This window comes from Galeopterus variegatus, unplaced genomic scaffold, assembly GCF_000696425.1.
Source record: "Galeopterus variegatus unplaced genomic scaffold, G_variegatus-3.0.2 Scaffold3242, whole genome shotgun sequence".
Classification (NCBI taxonomy): Eukaryota; Metazoa; Chordata; class Mammalia; order Dermoptera; family Cynocephalidae; genus Galeopterus; species Galeopterus variegatus.
The window spans coordinates 207,813-229,670 of NW_007729353.1; the positions used below are offsets into that span (position 1 = coordinate 207,813).

The 21,858-nt window shown below is 35.2% G+C and overlaps 2 protein-coding genes across 2 annotated transcripts in view; both read left to right on the forward strand.

Annotated features, from left to right (window-relative positions):
* Nucleotides 1-14,154, forward strand: part of LOC103600136 (teneurin-3-like) — a 71,672-nt gene extending 57,518 nt beyond the window's left edge. Inside the window, exons 5-6 of the mRNA XM_008584362.1 lie at nucleotides 11,508-11,722; nucleotides 14,068-14,154. Coding sequence (XP_008582584.1) covers nucleotides 11,508-11,722; nucleotides 14,068-14,103 — 251 coding nt within the window. The 3' untranslated portion in view covers nucleotides 14,104-14,154. The remainder of the gene's footprint in view (nucleotides 1-11,507; nucleotides 11,723-14,067) is intronic.
* A 2,874-nt stretch (nucleotides 14,155-17,028) lies between these two features.
* LOC103600137 (teneurin-3-like) overlaps nucleotides 17,029-21,858 on the forward strand; it is a gene marked incomplete at its 3' end in the record, with an annotated part of 8,612 nt that continues 3,782 nt past the window's right edge. Inside the window, exons 1-4 of the mRNA XM_008584363.1 lie at nucleotides 17,029-17,193; nucleotides 17,630-17,731; nucleotides 17,924-18,118; nucleotides 19,333-19,533. Of these exons, the coding sequence (XP_008582585.1) occupies nucleotides 17,040-17,193; nucleotides 17,630-17,731; nucleotides 17,924-18,118; nucleotides 19,333-19,533 (652 nt within the window). The remainder of the gene's footprint in view (nucleotides 17,194-17,629; nucleotides 17,732-17,923; nucleotides 18,119-19,332; nucleotides 19,534-21,858) is intronic.

Sequence of the window (21,858 nt, forward strand, 5' to 3'; positions counted from 1 at the left end):
GTGTGTGTGTGTGTGTGTGTGTGTGCGTGTGTGTGTGTGTGCGTGTGTGTGTGTGTGTGTGTGTGTGTGTGTGTGTGTGTGTGTGCGCGCGCGCGCACAAAGTACCTTCTTTCTAGCCGTGTAAAGAAGTCTCCCACATAAGGAATGGTTACCAGATGCCCCAGAATAGTTAAGTGCACTAAAGAACTAATTCTCCAGCCTGCCAGCTGGACTAGGGGATTTGTAGGAATTTCCCTTCATTGAAAGAAAATTAGCTCTGTCTGGGCTCAGACCTTCACCAAAATGTGACCTAAACAATAGTCACTTGTCTTCCTTATTATTTCTTGAATAGCCCCCAAATCCCTAAATTATAAGAAATTTTGTTGTTCCAAGTAAAGGTTCCTAGTATCTCTTAAATACTTACAGACTGAGGCACAGGGGAGGAAGGAGGGGACTCTATTTGCAAGAAGGGAAGTTCCAAAAAGCAACTGCTTTAGGCCTTCATGATGAACCTGCAATGTTGGCGCATCATCACCCATTTCAACTTTAGTTTTCCGAACTGTCCAGAGAAGCAGATCACATCATTTCTTCAGAAATTCTAGGAGATTACAAAACCTTGAGAAAGTCTTGGAATTCTAAACAAAGCTCACTAGGAAAATAAACTGTGCTAACAAGCGTAATGAGAAAATTACTTCACAGTTTCTAAATCTAATACTCTATTTACGCAGTCCTATTTTATTCTTATTTCGTAAATGTAATTCTAAGGAACAATCATTGCTAAGGGTTTAGTAAACTCTGCTTGCCTTTAAGTTAATACTGATCCCGAGCTTCTAAATGGTATTTAGTATCTAAGAGAATTATTTCTATTATATGCCATGATCCTTTTACTGATTATTCCTGAGACCTTCCGTGACTACGGATTTTAGAGATGAGATATCAGAAGTGAAGGGTGTTAGGCAAATGTGATGGAGATGGACAAAGTGAATAAAGAGGTAGGAATGAAGTTTGTAGCCCAAACACCAGTTTCTTTTCAGAAATGAAAATTATTCTCCTGGACCGAGGAATTTATGTAGCCTGAAGTACTGGAAAGAATCACATAGGCCTTTACCCAAATCCTAGCTCCTTTAATTTATCTACTTTGTAACCTTGAGCAAGTTACTTAACCTCTTTGAGCCTCCATTTCTTCACATGTAAAGAGGGAATGATAATGCCTATCTCTTGGCTCACCAGCTCAAGAGTCTGGCAACTCTACTGTATTTCCCTTACAAGCTTCTCTCCCCCATACTTCTCAGCAACTATTTCAAATCTTCCTGCTATATTTAAAACTCTCTTATTCAACGAAAGCAAAAAAAAAAATAGAAACCTTTGGAGTGAACTCTCTTAATTTCCTGTAAACATATCTCCATTCCTGTGTGTATGTGGATCAATCGTTTCACCTTCTTCTCCCCACATTCAAGGTTAATCTTTCCATGGATACTCCTGATCTCATTCTGTACCTTCAGAATTTCTCCATTCTTTTGACACCTTCCAGTCAACATTTGAACATTCCAATGTCGCTCACATCTTTTAAAAAAATGTTGTTCGACTCTGCCTTCTACCCCAACTCCACCCTATCTGCCTTGTCTTCCCTCATAGCCAGGCTTCATGAACATAGAGTGTAATTTCACTACATTTATTTCTTTTCCTTCTACTTACTCTTATTACAATCTAGTTTTGCAGTATTCCTTTCTGATGACTGTCCTCTACCACCACCTCTCATCAAAACTGCTGTCTTCCAGAGGTATCGATTGCTATGTCGATAGCACCAGTGGATACGCCTCACTATTTATCATATTTGAATTCTTGGTAGCATTTAATGTTAGCCTACTTCTCCTAATTGAAATATTTTTTCCCTTATCTTCTGTGATGCCATATTCACCTGACACTCTTCCTGACATTTTTGGCAGTGACATCTCAGTTTGTTTATTTGGTTCATCTTCCTCTGTTGAACCACTGCTGTTTCTCAGCATTCTGCTCTTTCACAAGGTAATCACTCTGGATTCTCTCACTTATTCTCCTGCCTTCAGTTACATTCTATGTGCCATTCACTCCCAAATCAATAAATCCAGCCTACATCTCTCTCCTCTGCTCCAGATACCAGCTACATAAAATCTATCCAGGTATCTCTGGAACATCTCCACGTGAGTGTCTGCTAAACATCTCCAACTCCCCATGTCTACAACTGAACCTATCAACTAATTTGGTTATCTATTGCTGCATAACAATCCATACCAAAACTCAGTGGCTTAAAAAAACAATTTGTTATCATCTCTCGTAGTTCTGTGAATGGACTGGGCAGTTCTTGCATTCTTACGTGGGACTCTTATGTCATTGCTTTCGATGTCAGCTGGGACTGTCTACAGACTCCACTGAGCAGGAAGTCCGAGGTAGCTCACTCACATGGCTGATAGTTGATGCTGTCCTTGACTCAAGCTCAACTGTGGCTATCAACTAGAGCCCCTAAACATAGCCCTCCATGTGGCTTGCGATTTTCAGAACATAGCAGCTGATTCTTACGAGGAGTAGCCCAAGAGGAAGCATTCTGAGAGACCCAGACGGAAGCTACAAGGCTTCTTATGACCTAGTATTGGACATTCTAGGATACTGCTTCCATCATATCCTGTGATCAAGTCAGTAAGGTCAGTCCAGATTCACAGGAAAGGGAATTAAACTCCCCCTCTTGACATTGAACAAGGGTACATGGGATGGAAGATACTGTTATGGCTAACTTTGGAAAACACAACTGACACATCATCTTTCTTTCCAAATTTGCTTCTCTTTCAGGGATTTTTGTATCAGGAAATGGCATCATCATTCATCTAGTTACCTGGTCCAGAAGTTTAGGAATCATACCTGACTACTTCACTCTCTCGCCACCCATATTCAATCAGTCATCAAGTCCTGTCAATTCTAACTCCATAATATCTTTGAATCCCATCCTCTCTCACCTGGATAGAGCAGCTACCTTCCATCTGTGCTGTATGTCTCCAGTCTTGCTCATCCATTCTTCACACACTAATTTGAGATATCAATACCTCTCCTGATGCCTTTTACTGACCTAGATTCCAGACAGGTATCTTTAAATGACTTACAAGGTTCTTCACCATCCTGCCGGTCATCACACCATACTACAATATAGAAACAATATAGCAGAGAGATAAAAAGAATAGACTCTTGAGCCAAGCCACCTGTTTTTGTATCCTAGTTCTGATTATTAATGCCTGTATTATTTGGAACAAGTTATGTAGCTTTTTTGTACCTCAGTTTTCTCATTATTTAAAAGAGACTAATATTATTTACCTCGTAGAATGATCTTGAGTATTCAATGTAAATGATGCTTTAAATGGTGTATAATACATAGTAAATGCTTGAAAAATGTTAGTGGTTATTGCTTTTACTCTTGTATGCTTTCTTTGCTAGAATGTAAGGCTAGGATCACATCTGTTTTTCCACTGCTCAATCCCACACTCTTAGCACAGTTATTGGCATGTAATAGGTGCTCAAAAAGAATTTGTTAAATGAGTGAATGAAAATAGTACAACTAAATGGAAGCTCTGCCAGTCACTGGGACCTTTAAGCAAATTGCCTTCTCTATAGCTCTCTGTTTTTTCACAGGGTAGTAGTGAGGTTTAAATCAGATAATGCATGTCGGGTGCCAAGCAGTCATTAGAACATGACAAGTATTTAATACATATCAGTAATTATTAGTTCACTCTTTTTTCTGCAATTCAAGATTATGTACTTGTAATTTGTAACAAAATTTTAAAAAGCAAATTCCTTAAATCAGTATCAATAATATCCTCTAAAGTAATAATGGAAATCCCTATTATCATTAGATATTTATATTTTTAGTTATTTGGAGTTATGAAAGGAATCTTATCCTTAATCTTCCTTTGAATGCATAGTATTCATTAATTTTACATTTATTTATTTATTGAGCATATATTATGTGTCATGCACTGAGCAAGGTTTTGGGAATATAGTAGTTAAAAAAAAAAGATAGTTACAGTTGTTCCCAGAGCGTATGAATTTCTAGGCAAGACAGGAAACGAGCAAGCAATTACAATGAATTAGAAAATGTGCAGTAAGGAAAAGTTGAGGGTACCATCACAAGGCATTTTAACAACAGCTTTATTTGAAAGGGGCAATGAGATAAATGCTAGCATTTAGCATAAAATAACTTGGGATAATACTCATATAAGACTAAAATGAAAGGCCATACATTTCAGTTATTATAACTATGGCAAATGATTCCTCCAATTAAAAAAGAAAAATAAAACTTCTTTTGTATGAGTACAAATCAAAAAACTACATATATGTGTATATACATACACATAAGATTCATTCTGTTTAAACAAAATAATTCCAGTTGCTTTTAAATTTTACATTATTGGTTATCATGTATCAGTTTTCTTAAATACTAGACAACTTTAGCGACAGATTTTCAAGCAAATTAAATGTTGCCTGTGAATTGAAGAAATGGGGGTAACAGGGTTGCAAGAGCATCTAGTTTTATTTTATAGTATTTGTGTTATTGCAATGTATAATCGTTCCTTAATTAGATATTGATTTTGTCCATTAAACCGTGTTTCCAAAGTAGTGGTTTTATTTCACTCAGCTTGAGGTGTAACATTCTGTATCCACTATGTTAAGTTATGGCATGTGGTTGTTTATAAAAAGATATGTTCTCTCAGAGATCTCAAAGTCAGGGTATGAATACAAGGTTAGGTCACAGAATTGGAGGGTGGGCTATTGATTGTCTATAAATGCCTAACCTTCCTTCCTGACTTCTTAATTATTAGTGCCTCTGTGGGATTTAAGATATTATCATTTACCCTGAACAATTGCAATTAAACTTTCACAGTTGAATTTCTTTTCTGCCTTTCCATTTTAATCATTATAGGCTTATTTACTCACATTATTATGCAGGTGGCAAAATATTTAGTGTTTTGTACCTCTCAGTTTTCCGATGTCACAAAATAATTTTCTGATACTAAATCTCCTAATTACGAATATGACTAAATACAGTTTTGTCCTTATAACATCTATGGTTGGTAAACTATTATTTATAAAATGTTTCTCAGAGTTCAGAGTACTTTGTTTTAAGGCATTATCTGGAAAAATGACACTTTACTGATGTGTTTTCATTTAAACTGGGTATCACATAAGAAGGGAAGGAATATCAATAGCTTTGCGTACAAGGTTTCTTTATATTTTCACACTCTGACAACCGTATTTTAAGACATTAAGACTATTGTGACACATACTTACTGATGAAAGAAAAAAATCACAGTTAGCAGGTGAAAAGACTGCTAGTAGCTCCCACATTCAGGCACAACAGGACACGTTGAAAAAAGTTTTCAAGATGATACCCTATTGTGTTTGAAGACATGGTACATCTCACTCTTACTGTGAAGGCTTTAATTGGTTTGATTCCCAACCTACAAGCTTTGAGTTTAGAATAACTACAGGGCACTCTGTTGCCCTGTCTCTATTTTTTCCTCCATTTTTTTCTCCCTTTTCTCTTAGTAAAATCTACAGACAACCTTAGTGTTTCCTATGATCATTCCCAGGTCCAGGCTCTATGGGTTTATGGGTGTAGTGATCTCAGTAAGGAGGATTGAGAGCCCTAGAACTGGCCTTCCTTTTATTTCCTCTGAAGCCAGAGTTTTCTGGAATTCAGGACATGATGAAAGACTTCTGTGTCCATGCTTTTATCTAAGAGGACTGATGAGCTTCAGAGAGAAAGGTTGTGCAAGTATTTACAAGTTTATCAAACCGTGTCAATGGCTCACTGACTTCCAGGTGTGTTTACAATCAATAAAGAACATTTGAAAATGCTAACAGGAATGACCACACTTGACTTGACCAGATTAGAGAAGGACCATGACTTGAAAAGCAACAGTGCAGAATTTAAAAAGGCAAAGCCCCTTCACAAAAACCCTAGTCCCCTGATATTCAAACTAGGGGGTTAAACAGGAATGTTATACTAATCTAAGCTACCACCTCAGTGGATTTAAGCAGAGAAAAATCAGTGATGTCTCTACATCTCTATATCACTGATCACAATGAGAGGTCAGGTCTTCATCTACCTTTTAGAAAAGACATGTTCTTTCAAAATAAATTTATTCTAAATATTGTAATAACTTGAAGCAAATAGAAGTTGAAAGGCAGTTAGAGATGAGATTCATACTTGTATTTCATAGTGAAAGGTATGAATACATCAGTAATCTTCAAACTCTTGTTCTTGTGCCCCTTAAACAAAATATCTATACAAATTTAAATTAAATTTTTAATTTCCTAAGATCATATAATAATGTTTTAAAAAACCCATTTTCTTCTTTGTTGAATTATGCTTACTAGTTATATACATTTGGCTGAAAACAACCTAATTATTGTATAAATATGTTAAACATTTTGATAATTATGAAACATAGAAAGTGAAAATGCATTGAAAATACCTCTTCAAATAGCTTATGTATTCATAGATGAATATTCCTTATTACAAGAATAAAGCAAAATTTGATATCACATCTATTCCTGTTTTCCTCTTTTATAAACATGAGAAATCTTGCTACAAAATAAGTAGGTGGAAATGAAAGGATTTTTTTAAAGTGATGCTGTTCAATTCTTTGAAATTCCTATTAGTCATATGTCAAAGATCATGTTGCAGCCTGTTTCCGAAAAGCATGTTTAGTCTCTACGAGCTGCCAGTTCCATCACATTTCTCCTTTAGTTTTTACCGAAAGCAAAGAATTGGCAACTACCTACTTTGAAAAAGATCTGTTATGCATTTTTTAGAATCAGTTCATTTCTCAGTTTCTTTGTAGTATACCAAAAAATGTTTCACCAAGGCTTAGCAAAATACTAGTAATTACACCTGTTATTCTTTTACTTAGCAGCACTTTGTTTAATCTGATATACACAGAAGGGGTAGAAAGTGGAACTATTGTTCATTTTAATTCATCTTTGCTATTATATTTTGTGAATGCTTTCATCTTATTATATGCTTTAACTATATCTATTTCATTAGCCCATTTAATTTATGGGAAATACCCACTGTATAATTTAACTGGCAGAGCCAGTACTCATTAAAATCAAATTTACTTTCTGTCAGAAAAAGTCTGACTTACTTTTGTAGTTCAAGTGAATTAATCTACATTTTGTCACAACCATTTCAGTTCTGAATTCCCGGTCTAAATAGAGAGGTAGAGAGATAGATAAAGCACAGATCCTTGCCATAAACTTGACAATTGGAATAAATAAGGTATCACTGCATTTAATATTTCTGACCCTTATTGACACTTTGTTATCACGAAACTCATCTGCAGCTGAAAAGCATTTTTTGACAATGGTTGGGGGTGGGTGATAAAGTCATTAAACAAAAATGTTTTTGCTCCCTCTCTATATACTGTATCAGATTTCAAAACATGCCAGTTATCCCAAATACTCCATTTTAAACTCCACACTTTGCCCTTAATAGAAATACATATAAGACAGGGAAGGACACAGAAACCCAACCTTTGGTTTATGGTGTCTTGAGTAAAGGAGGCTTCGCCAGCAAAAATACTTCAAATTTTGCCTTTGTCTGGCACTGTGGAAGCTTTATGTTCCAAGACAATGTGTCACCGTAAGATTTTGGGTGTCTGGTAGGTATGCCCTTCTGCTGTAAAGAAAGTCTACATGTGGAAGTTGTTGAGGTTGAAGAAATTAATTCCCTTAAAACGATCCACCCCTTTCCTCATTGAAAAGTCTTAATGAGTCCTTGGGGTATGACTACCCTTGTTCAAGGACCACTGGACTAAATGTCCTCCATTGTACTTGAACTCTAAGATTCTATGATGTTATGATTAATTAGGCTTTTTTATTACAGGGAGAAAAAAATATAATCGCAACTACTACTGCCCCATTTAAGCATGTCCAGTCAACCTTGGTTCTTTTGTTTTACAAATGAAGAATTCTGTTTTTTGAAAAAGAGCCACCCATTAAAACAGCTATGGGACTAATTGGATAAGTAGATACACTTCTTGACATAACAATGGGTCCTTATATCATTTCAGTGAGAAAGATTTTCACCCTTCAAAATCGATATATGGAGAAAACAACAAGGCCAAAATACCTAGCTGTGAAACTGTGTTGAGAGAGTGAAACCTAAAACCCTGGAAGTCAGAACTTAATTACTGTTACCACAGCTAATGCTCTTATGTAAAGATAATGTTTATAAAAAATTCTGGGATTAGTAACAGTTTATGCTCACCAGCTTTCAAAGCACAGATATGCTACTAAATTGCTTAAAAACCCCATTTGTAAGAAGCAGTAGACAGGATCAACATCAGAGAGTAGATTAAATTACTTGTGTCAGATAGTAGTGATAGAAGTTGTTAATAACAATAAAGTGAAATAATAGCTTTCGAAATGTATAAACCGGATGACTTGGTCCAAATATAAACTATATCTGTATTTATTTATTTATTTATTTATTTATTTAGTCATTTATTTATTTATTTAGTCATTTATTTATTTATTTAGTCAGTCATTTATTTATTTATTTATTTATTTATTTATTTAGTCAGTCAGTCAGTCAGTCAGTCAGTCATATTTCAAAGAGACTGTCTTCAAAATCAGAAATTCTTTCTTCTGCTAGTTCTAGTCTGTTGCTTAAATTCTCAGTTGTATTTTTTATTTCATTAAGTAAATCTTTCAGTTCCATGAGTTCTGCTACATTCTTTTCAAAGGTACTAATCTCTTGGTAAATTCCCTCTTTCATATCCTGGGTTTTTTTTTCTCATTTCATTATATTGTCTAACTGAATCTTCTCATATCTCAGTGTGTTTCCTTAAGATTGTTGCTCAAAATTCCAGTTGGTGTGTGTCTTTATAGGTGAAGTGAGTCTCCTGTAGACAGCTTATTATTGGTTCTTGTTTTATAATCCATTGACCAATTCTGTATGTTTTAATTTGGGCATTTAATCCATTTGCATTTTGAGCTATTATTGATATACAGGAACTTACTACTGCCATTTTATTATTTTTTTCCAGTTGTTTCATAGATCCCCCCCCCCTTTCTTCCAGTCTTACTGTGACTGAATGGGTTTCTCTAGCAGTATATGTTGATTTCTCATTACTTATTTTTAGTATGTCTCTTATAAGTTTTTGTGTTATGGTTACTATGAGGCTTGCAAAAATCATGTTAGAGTTATAAGAGATTTTTTTGGACTAATGACAACTTAACTTTGATAGATAATTAAAAAGAAAAAAAGAAAGCCAACTCTACACTTTGCATCATTCCCCACTCCACCCCTAACTTTTTGACCTTTCATTGTTTCAAGTTACATCTTTTAATATTGCTTATCTCTTAAATCGTTGTTGTTGTATGTTATGTCTGTTAGATTTGTTCTTTAGTCTTCATACTTAGGATGTATATCATTTATTCACCACATTTATGATACTGGAGTATTCTGAGGTTGGATATACCATCCCATTCTCTTCTAGTCTGTAGGGTTTCTACTGAGAAATCTATTGAGAGATGTATTGGGGCTCTGTTGAATGTTATGTGTGTCTTTCCTCTTGCTGCTTTAAATATTCTTTCTTGGTCTTTGATCTTCAATAATTTGATTATGATATGCCTTGAGATTTTCTTTGGATTGAATTTGATTGGCAACTGCTGAGCTTCCTATACCTGGATGCTATCATCTTTCTCAATTATTGGCAAATTTTCAGTCTATTTCAACTATTCAAGAATATTCAAGAAATATTCAACTATTTCTTGAATATGCTTTCCAGGTCTCTTTCTTTTTCCTCTCCTGCAGGTATGCAAATTATGTGGAAGTTATTTTGCAGAAGGAGTCTCACATTTTCTGTATTTCTGTTCTATTTTTTCTTTTTGCTCCTATGATTGGATAATTTCATATGTTCTGTCTTTGAGCTCACTGATTCTTTCCTCAGTGTGATTAAGTCTACTATTGGAGATATCTACTGAGTTTTTAGTTCAGGTAATGTATTTTTTATGTCTGGAATCTCTATTTTTTTTAATTGGTTCTATTCCTTTGTCAAGTTTCTCATTCTGTTCCTGAATTGTTTTCCAGATATCATTTAATTTTCTATCTGTATTTTCTTGTGATACCCTGAGCATTCTTCAGAGGGTTACTTTGAATTCTCTGTCTGACATTTCATAAATCTGCTGTTCTTCTGATTCCATTGGTGGTGCTTGGTTTGTCTACTCTTCCCGGTCAGTCAGAAGAGTCTTTCCTCTGTCATTAGGATAGTTTACAACTCTCAGATTTGAAATTAAGTTCTCTAAATTTTGAATTAACTTCTCTGGAGGCTACACTCAGATTAATGTTTAAAAAAAGACAAAGTTGGTAGTAAGACAACTTCATTATCACTTTTAAAGAGTTAAGGTGAAGATGATACTTTGCCCAGTTTCATTCTGTTCCACAGCCTTCATGGACTCTTTCTGGATTAGAGAAAATGTGGTTATATTTCCATTTATTGCAAATTGTAAAACCTTTTCTATCACTGAGTCCCTCAGTAACTGAGAAAGAACCTTGGCAAAGAGGGGAAAAAAGGGGCACACTGTACCAAAAAAGAGGAGTCTGATCGCTTTTCTAGAAGCAGGCCGTGCAGGAAGAGAGAAGATGGCACCTCTAAGAGGTGGCAGAGATTCAAGGAACAGAGTTTTTGTCCCTAATACTGAAAGTGAGTTTCAGATGAGGTCAAAACGAAGAAGAAACATTGTAACAGCTTACACCAGAAACTTTGTGAGAATATATACTTAGCCCACCTTCTTGCTTCTTGCAGTGTCCCTATTACTACCCCTTATCTACCTCCCTTCCAGCATCTGATTTTTCATTCATTCTAGCATATAGTTTAGAGAGAACTACATGAATCAGTGCCATTGATTGGTTTTGTTGTTGTTTGCTTAAGGATTGATTTGGAAATCTCCATAATCCATTCTGCCTTAATTTACACTTTGCATGTTATGATATGTTTAGAATGACTGATAAATACCACACTTAATTCCTCCCAAGAAATAACAAGACATATAATTTGTAAGATAATTGTGTTTCAAGTGATCATAAAAGACTATAAGTGTGAAAACAGCTTTAGTAATAGGCTCACCTTGGGGGAAGGCAAAGGATTTTGAATGTCTTAAACAATGTGCTAAATCGGAATTACTGAAACAATATCTAATAAAAAAGTGTTTAAGATGAAAATTAAATGAGAGCATTTTATTTATCAGAAGAAGATGCAATGTCTGAACATTTAGGGAGAAGAACTTTTACAAAAAGTTCAAAAACCTTTTTCGTTTTGTTTTGTCTTAAGTTTTTGTTCTTCATCAATGGATCTCTTACATTCAGGAAAATTAGGTGGATTTACACAAGAAAATAACACCATAGATTCTGGAGAACTTGATATTGGCCGAAGAGCAATTCATGTTTTGTTTTGTCTTAAGTTTTTGTTCTTCATCAATGGATCTCTTACATTCAGGAAAATTAGGTGGCTTTACACAAGAAAATAACACCATAGATTCTGGAGAACTTGATATTGGCCGAAGAGCAATTCAAGAGGTTCCTCCTGGGATCTTCTGGAGATCACAGCTCTTTATTGATCAGCCACAGTTTCTTAAATTCAATATCTCTCTTCAGAAGGATGCATTGATTGGAGTATATGGCCGAAAAGGCTTACCACCTTCCCATACTCAGGTAAGAGTAGCTTTGTTGTCAATAAAATGAAAACTGCTAGTTTGCATTTTTTTAGGTTATTCTCTTTCTTAAGTTCAGCCATTTGTTTAACTGTTTAACCACTTTTGAATTGATCTTTTACAGTAGAAAGGATTTTGAATGTAAGTTACACTTATATTGAGGTTTTTGAATCAGAAACAGGAACATTTTCTTCCTAACTTGCTTTGATAATTATTGATTGATTAAAATATACTAAAATTTGTAAGTAACTTAATGAATTTTGAGCATCATCTGAGACCTGATAAAACATCATGGATTTTTCAATTATCTTTCAAAGATTCTATAATAATTTCAGATGATCTTATCCCACTCATATACTAGATGTATATCGTATTTATCTCAAACATGTATTCATTCTGTTGAAAATGTATGTTTTGAACGTATGCCAGATTTACTGTTAATAAAGAAATTATGGAAGCATAAACATAAATATAATGATTATGAGCTTTATCAACTCAAGCCACTATCCCTCATCTAAAATGATGAACACTGAGATAAAAAGGCAAAAGAGCTTTCATGGATAACCGAGTGTGATCACATTACTGTAGAACTCAGAACAACTCAAATGTCCTTATATCACAGATTTAAAGGACTTGAAATTCAATTCCCTTGTATGAAAATCCCCTCACATGAAGTCACAGGTGGAGAACTGCTAGCAGTAATTCCACAGGCTTTTTCATAATCTAATATTGTGTCATAGTGTGCAAATTGAGAACTGTTTTAAAATAGGTCCCTTAATGTCTAAGAGAAATTATTTAAATTACCTACCATAAAATTGGAACTCAGACATTTCCCAAGTTCAACTATTATGTTAGTAAATAGAGGAATTTCAAAAATGTAATCACTATTTAATTAAAATTGACAATTGGATGAGCTTGATGTTATACTTGATAATCGGTTTATTTACGCATGGAATTTCATGCTGATTTGGTTTGATTTATGAAATAAGGATGGGAGAATTATCATGTGTACTTTATATTATATAACTTTGTGAGAAATGCTTTTTCTATAACCTAAGAACATAAATTATGAAGAAAATCTGCTCAGATACTATAAAGAAATCACATCTTTAAAGAAAGATGAGTAACAAAATTTCAACATGCTTTCTCTACTGTCATTCTAGATCAGGTTCATGTATATATATAAATTTTATGGCTGTGAAATTTTTGACTATCATGCTTTAGTGTGTTCGTTTTTCTTATTTAACATTTTTATGTCTATAGGTACATTATTAAAGTAAATACCTTCAATCCTTGCACATCAAATACCTCTTATTGTGTGCTACTGTCCAATTTAAAATTTTAGATTTGACTTCGGTTCATGCTATAGGTGACACTGACTAGGATATAATAACCAGATTTTCTTAAATGAAAGTAGGCCTCTATAACTTCAATTATAGCAGATAGAGTGTATTTGTAGCAATAGTCATATGAAAAACTGTTTTTCTACTGAAACCACATCCATGAATAAATTTATAATTTAAGAAAGAATGAGCACGTATGTAACTTATAAATTCCAGAAAATAATTTCAGATAAAAGTTGTCTATTGTGTCGTGCACTTAAAAGGTTTATTTAAAGACTTAGACTTGACTCTTTGCCAAGTTTTGCATAACATATAAGATTAGGGAAACAAAAGATTTCCCAGTTTCAGTTTTTCTCATAATTCTTCTAGTATTTAAACACAGTACGCTGGATATCCACTTTCTTTTCTACCACGATGTATGTGTTTAATTAGGTTACGCATTTTCTTAAGCTTCCACAGTTGTTAGAATTCCTTCCTCTGGCTTATTCAAGATCAACAGAGCAAACAACTGTTTTAAAGTTCAGTGTTTAAACATGAAATATGCTATAAAGCAGCCCAAATTGAACATTTTTTTGTTTCTGGGGAACATTAAATAAATCAACCTGAAATAATTAGGCTTGGCCAGCCATTCAAAATAGTCACTTGAGTTTTGAAAGTCTTTGTGACCCTTTATAAAACTGTCCATTTGATTGTTGCCAACAAATCAATTGATTTTCTTCTCCCTGATGCTCAGTTCATTCTCCTGGACAGTTAGAAGCCTAAGGAAGCAGTTCCGTGCTTTACGGTTAAGTGTCCTCTGGCATTTTAGTGCATTTGCCTGAGCATTGTTTTAGAATAGGAATTGGAACCTGGGTTCTAAGTACATCCCTACCACTTTTTTGACTTTGTGACCTTGCACAAATCAATTAACTTTTATGAGTCTTAGTGTCTGTGGGTAAAATGAGAGAGTTGGATCAGATGATCTCTAAAATCTCTTTCTTCTCTATATTCCAATGATTTAAAGGAAGAAGACTATGCCACCACCAAAAAGTTGATTTAAGGACACAGTTAAGTATTTATAGATTCTGAATTCTCATCATTTTAATAACAGAATTGAATTAAACATATGGATAGTCTAAATGTTCAGAAGTGAACCACCAACATACTTGAAAAAAATCTATTTGCATTTTAAATGTTCTGTTAGATAATCAGCATAAATACAACCAACATGGCCAAACTTTTCTCCAGTTAATTTTGTGATGAACTTTGTTAATATGTTGTAGTTTAAAGCAACTTTAAATGAGAAGGATTTTTTAAAGCATGAATATTTGGTAATAATATTAAATCATGAGAAAAATACCAATAAAGGGAACATTTATACTGATAGTTTCAATTTATATGAAACCTTTGTCAAGCATAAACTTTGTCTCATTATAGCTTCTCCCAAGTAGTGAGACTAAAGAGTTAGCCCAAGAATTTTATCCTAAAAATAGCATAAGATCTTAACACTCCTCCCCCTCCCCCAAAAAGTCTCCATCTTATGAATAGGTATTACAAAGCAAAACTCGGTCCTTAAGTGATCACTTTACACTCAAAGAACAAAGGTCATTAAATATTTCTATCAAAAATAATTTGGGGGCCGGCCCGGTGGCGCACTGCTACAGTGCGCCGCTTGGGAGCGCGGCGGCGCTCCCGCCAAGGGGTTGGATCCCACATACAGACCGGTTCCCGCTCACTGGCTGAGCGAGGGGCAAGCGCAGCAACGAGGGTTGCGATCCCGTTGCCGGTCCCGGTCCGGTACGGGCGCGACACTGAGGGTTGCGGTCCGTTGCCGGACACGAAAAAAGAGACAAAAAGGAAAAAAATAATAATAATAATAATTTGGTTATTTTTGATAGAGATAGTTTTAGTGTTAAGTAGGGAACTTTTCTTTAGACAAAAAGGAAAAAAAATAAATAAATAATAATTTGGTTATTTTTGATAGAGATAGTTTTAGTGTTAAGTAGGGAACTTTTCTTTAGGTATATGAATAGCCTTCCTAAAGCCATGTGTGAAACGCCTCTACTAAATAGCCTACAACTGGGTAGATATTCAAAAACTGTCAGCTACTCCCCACCATCACCATAAGCCTACCCCCCCAGCCTTATTTTATTGTTCACAGTGTGATGCAAATGGAAATTTCTATGATAAAGGTAATGAATATGATTTTGAATGTGAAAGACCATTTAAAACTCAAAATTTCCTCCCTTTCACTTTTTCAGTTACCGTGTTTAATGTTAGGGGAGAAAAATGCTACTGTCCAATTTAAAATTTTAGATTTGACTTCGGTTCATGCTATAGGTGACACTGACTAGGATATAATAACCAGATTTTCTTAAATGAAAGTAGGCCTCTATAACTTCAATTATAGCAGATAGAGTGTATTTGTAGCAATAGTCATATGAAAAACTGTTTTTCTACTGAAACCACATCCATGAATAAATTTATAATTTAAGAAAGAATGAGCACGTATGTAACTTATAAATTCCAGAAAATAATTTCAGATAAAAGTTGTCTATTGTGTCGTGCACTTAAAAGGTTTATTTAAAGACTTAGAGTTGACTCTTTGCCAAGTTTTGCATAACATATAAGATTAGGGAAACAAAAGATTTCCCAGTTTCAGTTTTTCTCATAATTCTTCTAGTATTTAAACACAGTACGCTGGATATCCACTTTCTTTTCTACCACGATGTATGTGTTTAATTAGGTTACGCATTTTCTTAAGCTTCCACAGTTGTTAGAATTCCTTCCTCTGGCTTATTCAAGATCAACAGAGCAAACAACTGTTTTAAAGTTCAGTGTTTAAACATGAAATATGCTATAAAGCAGCCCAAATTGAACATTTTTTTGTTTCTGGGGAACATTAAATAAATCAACCTGAAATAATTAGGCTTGGCCAGCCATTCAAAATAGTCACTTGAGTTTTGAAAGTCTTTGTGACCCTTTATAAAACTGTCCATTTGATTGTTGCCAACAAATCAATTGATTTTCTTCTCCCTGATGCTCAGTTCATTCTCCTGGACAGTTAGAAGCCTAAGGAAGCAGTTCCGTGCTTTACGGTTAAGTGTCCTCTGGCATTTTAGTGCATTTGCCTGAGCATTGTTTTAGAATAGGAATTGGAACCTGGGTTCTAAGTACATCCCTACCACTTTTTTGACTTTGTGACCTTGCACAAATCAATTAACTTTTATGAGTCTCATAACCCTTAGGTTTCTCCATGATGTTTGGGATGGTTACATCAGGGTCCCAGAAAAAAAGGTAGGGTGGGTGGGGTGGAAACAGCCCAAGCTTTTGAGCAAAGTGCACTTGAGTTCACAGACCAGCTCTACCACTTAATCAGGTATCTGACCCTGTGGAAGCTCCTCAAGACTCAGTGTCCTTTATCTTGAAAGTGTAAATATTAATGCCTCCCTAAAAGGGTTCCTCTGAGGATTAAAAATAATCCCAGCACAAAGTAAATATTCAACAGTAGTTGTTACTACATGAGAATGAAATAGGAGGAGAAGACATTAAGAGATTATCTAATGGTCTAATAAAATAAGGCTGCTGGCTTTGAAATGTAAATTCATGTAGATTTTATGCTTGTATCCCCAAACTGCCTAAACTCGTCAAAGTTTTTATCAGTCAGGAGAATTAAATAAATTTGGAAATCATATTGCCCAGTAAGGGAAAAATGATCTTTGACATTTAAATACAACAGCCGTGTACAGTAGATAGTTTTCATCATCCCTGTAAATGCTGTTGCATAGAAGACTTCCTCCATTTGGGCCTGTCAATCAGGAACTTTTTGTCTAATATTGTATTTACTAGAGCAAAGGAGAAAAGCTTGAAGAAATAAGAAGAGAGAAGCTGCCACGCCATTATATTTCTGACTACTAAAACAGTTTTCATTGTCCCCAGTACGACTTTGTGGAGCTCCTGGATGGCAGCAGGTTGATTGCAAGAGAGCAGCGTAACATGCTTGAGTCGGAGAGAGCAGGGCGACAGGCAAGATCCGTCAGTCTTCACGAGGCCGGCTTTATCCAGTACTTGGATTCTGGAATCTGGCATCTGGCTTTTTATAATGATGGGAAAAATGCAGAGCAGGTGTCTTTTAATACCATTGTTATAGGTAAGAACCTTCTTCAAAGCATCTTTTTCCAGGCTACAGACTAAACACTGTGTTGAATAGAAACTAAATTAGCTTTATCAATCTTGAGTGAATCCTGGGGTGTTAAAGCCTAGGTAAAATGTGAGAAATATTTCTGAATGGCTTATTTATGAATATGTGACAGACCATGAAGCACTGGAAGAAAATATTATTTGGAATTACCTTGGGGGAGGAGAGTACATCATGAAAACACTTTAAAAATCTGCATTTGAAGTGACAGTGCTTTGCTGTACTATTCGAATAATCTGCTATGAATGATTTTTTTTTTTTCTTTTGGTTGTAGAGCTGTCCATCCATACTTCCTTTACTACTTAGCTAAAATGATCAAAGTGACACAGTTTATCTTTTGCAAGAGGCAGGCTATACCACGAGTGTTCTTTCCTTTTCTTTTCTTCAGAATCTGTGGTGGAATGCCCCCGAAATTGCCATGGAAATGGAGAGTGCGTTTCAGGAACTTGCCATTGTTTTCCAGGATTTCTGGGTCCGGATTGTTCGAGAGGTATGCGAGTTGGATTCTTTTCTTAAGCCGATATAAATAAGCTGTAGAAACCCAAGTAATTCAGAAAACTACCAAGACAGGAAAGAAAGGGGGAAAACCTGGTATATTACTTGTTCCAGCAATGTATCTTTTCTTTTGGAAGCTCGATGGAAAATGTGGCTGTTAATTCTTCTGTCGTGTTTTATTTCACAGCAGCCTGTCCAGTGCTGTGCAGCGGCAATGGGCAGTACTCCAAGGGCCGCTGCCTGTGTTTCAGTGGCTGGAAAGGCACCGAGTGTGATGTGCCTACTACCCAGTGCATTGACCCGCAGTGCGGGGGTCGTGGGATTTGTATCATGGGCTCTTGTGCTTGCAACTCAGGATACAAAGGAGAAAATTGTGAAGAAGGTAAATGTGTGACTATGTACAGAAATCTATTGTTATCCTCATAAAGAAACAGATTATATCTGTAATCTTTAGTTTGGCTGATGAATCTCTTTTTATATGCCTCCTAATGAAAGTAATTTCAGTTTCCATATTTATGAATGCATTGTTTTATTAACATTTTAACTGATAAAACGAACAAATACCAAAGAGCCTCTTTGCTCTTTTTCAGCAGCGTAATAAATCTTTTTTTTTTTCTTTTTACTTACTGAGAAAGTAAGCAAACATTTATTCCTTGAAACCACCAGTCGAACAAATACCAAAGAGCCTCTTTGCTCTTTTTCAGCAGCGTAATAAATCTTTTTTTTTTCTTTTTACTTACTGAGAAAGTAAGCAAACATTTATTCCTTGAAACCCCCAGTGAACTGTTTTTTTTTTTTTTCTTGTTACAGATTTTCACACTGTTGCTATATTCTAAATCTGGCATTTTGGCATCTCTAGAAAGACAGAATATTGAGCATAATACAGTAGGGGAAAATGTACAACATCATGGATCTGTTCCATAAAAGTATATAATGATAAGAGTAAAGATACTATACTGTAAAGTACAGTTAAATTGTTTTTTCAAAAAGCAAAAAGGCACCATTTCCATTCTTCAATCAGATTGATTTTATTGATTTGCAGGCACAAAGTGATGCAATTAAGTCTCTGGAATTAAATTTTCAGGCCATTGACCCTACAAGTGTAAAGTTTTATTCAGTCAAATTGCTAAATTAAATCTCGTCATCTAAAGCACATTAAAGTGAATTAAGAAGGATAGAGAGTGCACAACTCATTTATTTCTCAAACAGTTGGAGGATCCAATACAGCTGTCAGTACTCAGTGGTCATGGATTAGGTCGCCTGATACAGATTTTGCTATAGAGAAGGCAGTACTTATTACTGTCTGATTAAGGCAGAACAGAGAGCAATAGTCTGAAACCTCAAGAGCGTGTGTGTGTAATTCATGAAAATTACAAATCCTTGCAAGAGTCTCAATTACCTTAATGGCATTTGGCTGGTTCTTAATGCTTTATTGTATTATTCTTCTTTGCATTTTCAGAAACAGGTTCTTGAAAATGGTAGATAAATATTTGATTATCCAAAATGCTCCTATAAATTAGATTAGGATTTCTTTTTTTCTGCATGTACTATGAGATGTTCTTGACTTAATAAATTTTTTTTTTTTCTTTATACTAGCTGACTGTCTGGACCCTGGGTGTTCTAATCATGGTGTGTGTATCCATGGGGAATGTCACTGCAATCCAGGATGGGGTGGTAACAACTGTGAAATACTAAAGACCATGTGTCCAGACCAGTGCTCTGGTCACGGAACATATCTTCAAGAAAGTGGCTCCTGTACTTGTGACCCTAATTGGACTGGCCCAGATTGCTCAAATGGTGAGGTTAATAAATGTAGAACAACCGAGTGTTTAATATTGTTTAGCTAAAGATGATATTTTAACTTTTAAAACACACTTATTAAATTTAATACAAATTTTAATAAAGTGATTATTTATGGAACTAAATATTAAAAGTAATGTAGTTGGTTTTTTAAAAAAGGAAAGAAACAGGCTTAGCCAATTTGCCGTTAAAATTTCCCTTTTAGTATTATTGGAAAGAATAATCTTTCAATTGTGTAAGATACCCTGTCTTCTTAAAGCTCACTTTATGGAACTACTCATCAAAATTAGCCTCCTAATAGGCTTTCATACAGCTTGAGAATTTAAGCACATAAGCAGAGAAGTCTCAATTAAAAATAAAATATTTGGCATCATAGGCTAAACATGATCACAAGTAAAAGTATACATATATAGATATTATGATGTGTAGGATGGCTCAACACTGGGATTTTAACTATAATATGATTATAATAGATATGGCAGGTAGTAATTTTATTTAATTAGCACAGTTGTTATTGAGAACCTACTATGTGCGTGGCATTGTGATAGTCCCCAAAGGAATAAAAGAATAATGAACAGAGCCTTCCTTCTAGAACAGTGGCTTTCAAAAATACGTTTTTACATTGTAACCTGTTATAACTGTACTTGCACGTACTCACGTAACTAAACAAACATTTTACAAAGTGATACGCACTGATTTTTTCCAAGTCTATTGTAATTTTTTAAACTTCCAGTTACAATCCATGAGCTAATTCCATGACCCACTCTGTCACAGTTTGAGAAGATGCCATTCTAATGTAGAAAATTATGGTTTAATTGGGGAGATAAGATGACCACACTTGAAATAATTAGAAACCAGTACATTCTAGTTTGATATTATATTGAGTGTTACATGGAATAATATGCTAAATTCAGTGGACATTGAGAGGAATGATCCCACCTTGATGAGTACTGAAAGTTTGAAAGGAGAATTTTTAACTTTTCTTGCCTTCATTTAAAGAGGATTCTGGTGGTAGGGGGCAGGGAGGGATATTTTTTGACTGGGGAAATAGTATGAGAAAGTACTTAAAGGATTGGACTATGAAATTGGATGTGTGGGTTCATACCCAATCTCTACTTTTTTAATATCCATGTAACCTTAGGCAAATTACCATATGCCTCGGTTTACTTGTCTGTAAAATCAGAGGACGTTCTTTACAGAGATGCTATGGGAATTACTTGAATTAATGTGTATAAAGTACTTAATACAACACTTGGCCCATAATAAATTCTAAATATAGTTCCCACCAGCACCACCACTGCAGCTACTATTAGCAAAGATGCAACTGTGAAAATATTATTATATACATGGGACAGTGGGGAGGAAAAGAATATTTGGAGGTAAAATTGGTTTTGGCCCAGTTATGGGGGCTGCAGTTAGAAATGATCCTGTAGACAATGAAGAATTCACAAATAGGAATGATGTGCTCAGTAATATGATGAGAGTCGTGTTTTAGGAGAACTGTCAGATGGACCATATGGCAAGAGCGTGAAGAGTGGGACTTTGACAGCTAGAAGACAGTTAGAGGATTTTCCCAGAAGTGTGCGGTGATGAGAGCATGAATTAGCTTGGAGTTGGTATAAATGAAAAGGATTAATCTGAGGGACATTTTAGAGGAAAAATAGATAAGACTTGCTGAAAAAATAGGATATAGAAGCTTGATGAGAAGAGCCATAAATAAGTCAGAAGCAAAGGAAATTGGGGTCAATCTTAATGTCTCTGAATGAGGCAAAAAAGCTGGGAAGGGCGATGCTGATGGAAGAGGCAGGATGTAGGGGAGGCAATGAGAGAGAAGACGTGAGAAATAAAGGTGACGATGAATTCTGTTTGGATACTCAAACTATCTTGGCAAGAGTAAGTAATACAGAAAAGGGGGGGAAGGAAGCATGAGAACAGTGAAAAGGAAAAGAAGTGGGGGAGGAGGAGGAAGAAGAAAAAGAAAGAGGAGAAAGGCAAAAGAAAAAGGAGAGATTTTAATAGTCGTGTTGAGTAATTAACATGGTGCATAAAGCTTAGAATCAATGAAGGAGTCTGTCTGCTCTTAATTCTGCCCACACTGATTGTCCTCTTCTCTAAACCTGCACTCGAGCTGAACTGCCTGGGTTCAAATTTTGGCCTGGCCATTCAGTAGCTGAATTATGTTGGGCAAGTTATTTAATTCCTCTGTGCCTCAGTTTTTTAATCTGTAAAATGGGGATTATAATAGTACTACTTTATGCAGTTGTGGTAAGGACTCAATGGATAGCTGGGGAAACAGACTGTTAGAAAATTCGTAACTACTAG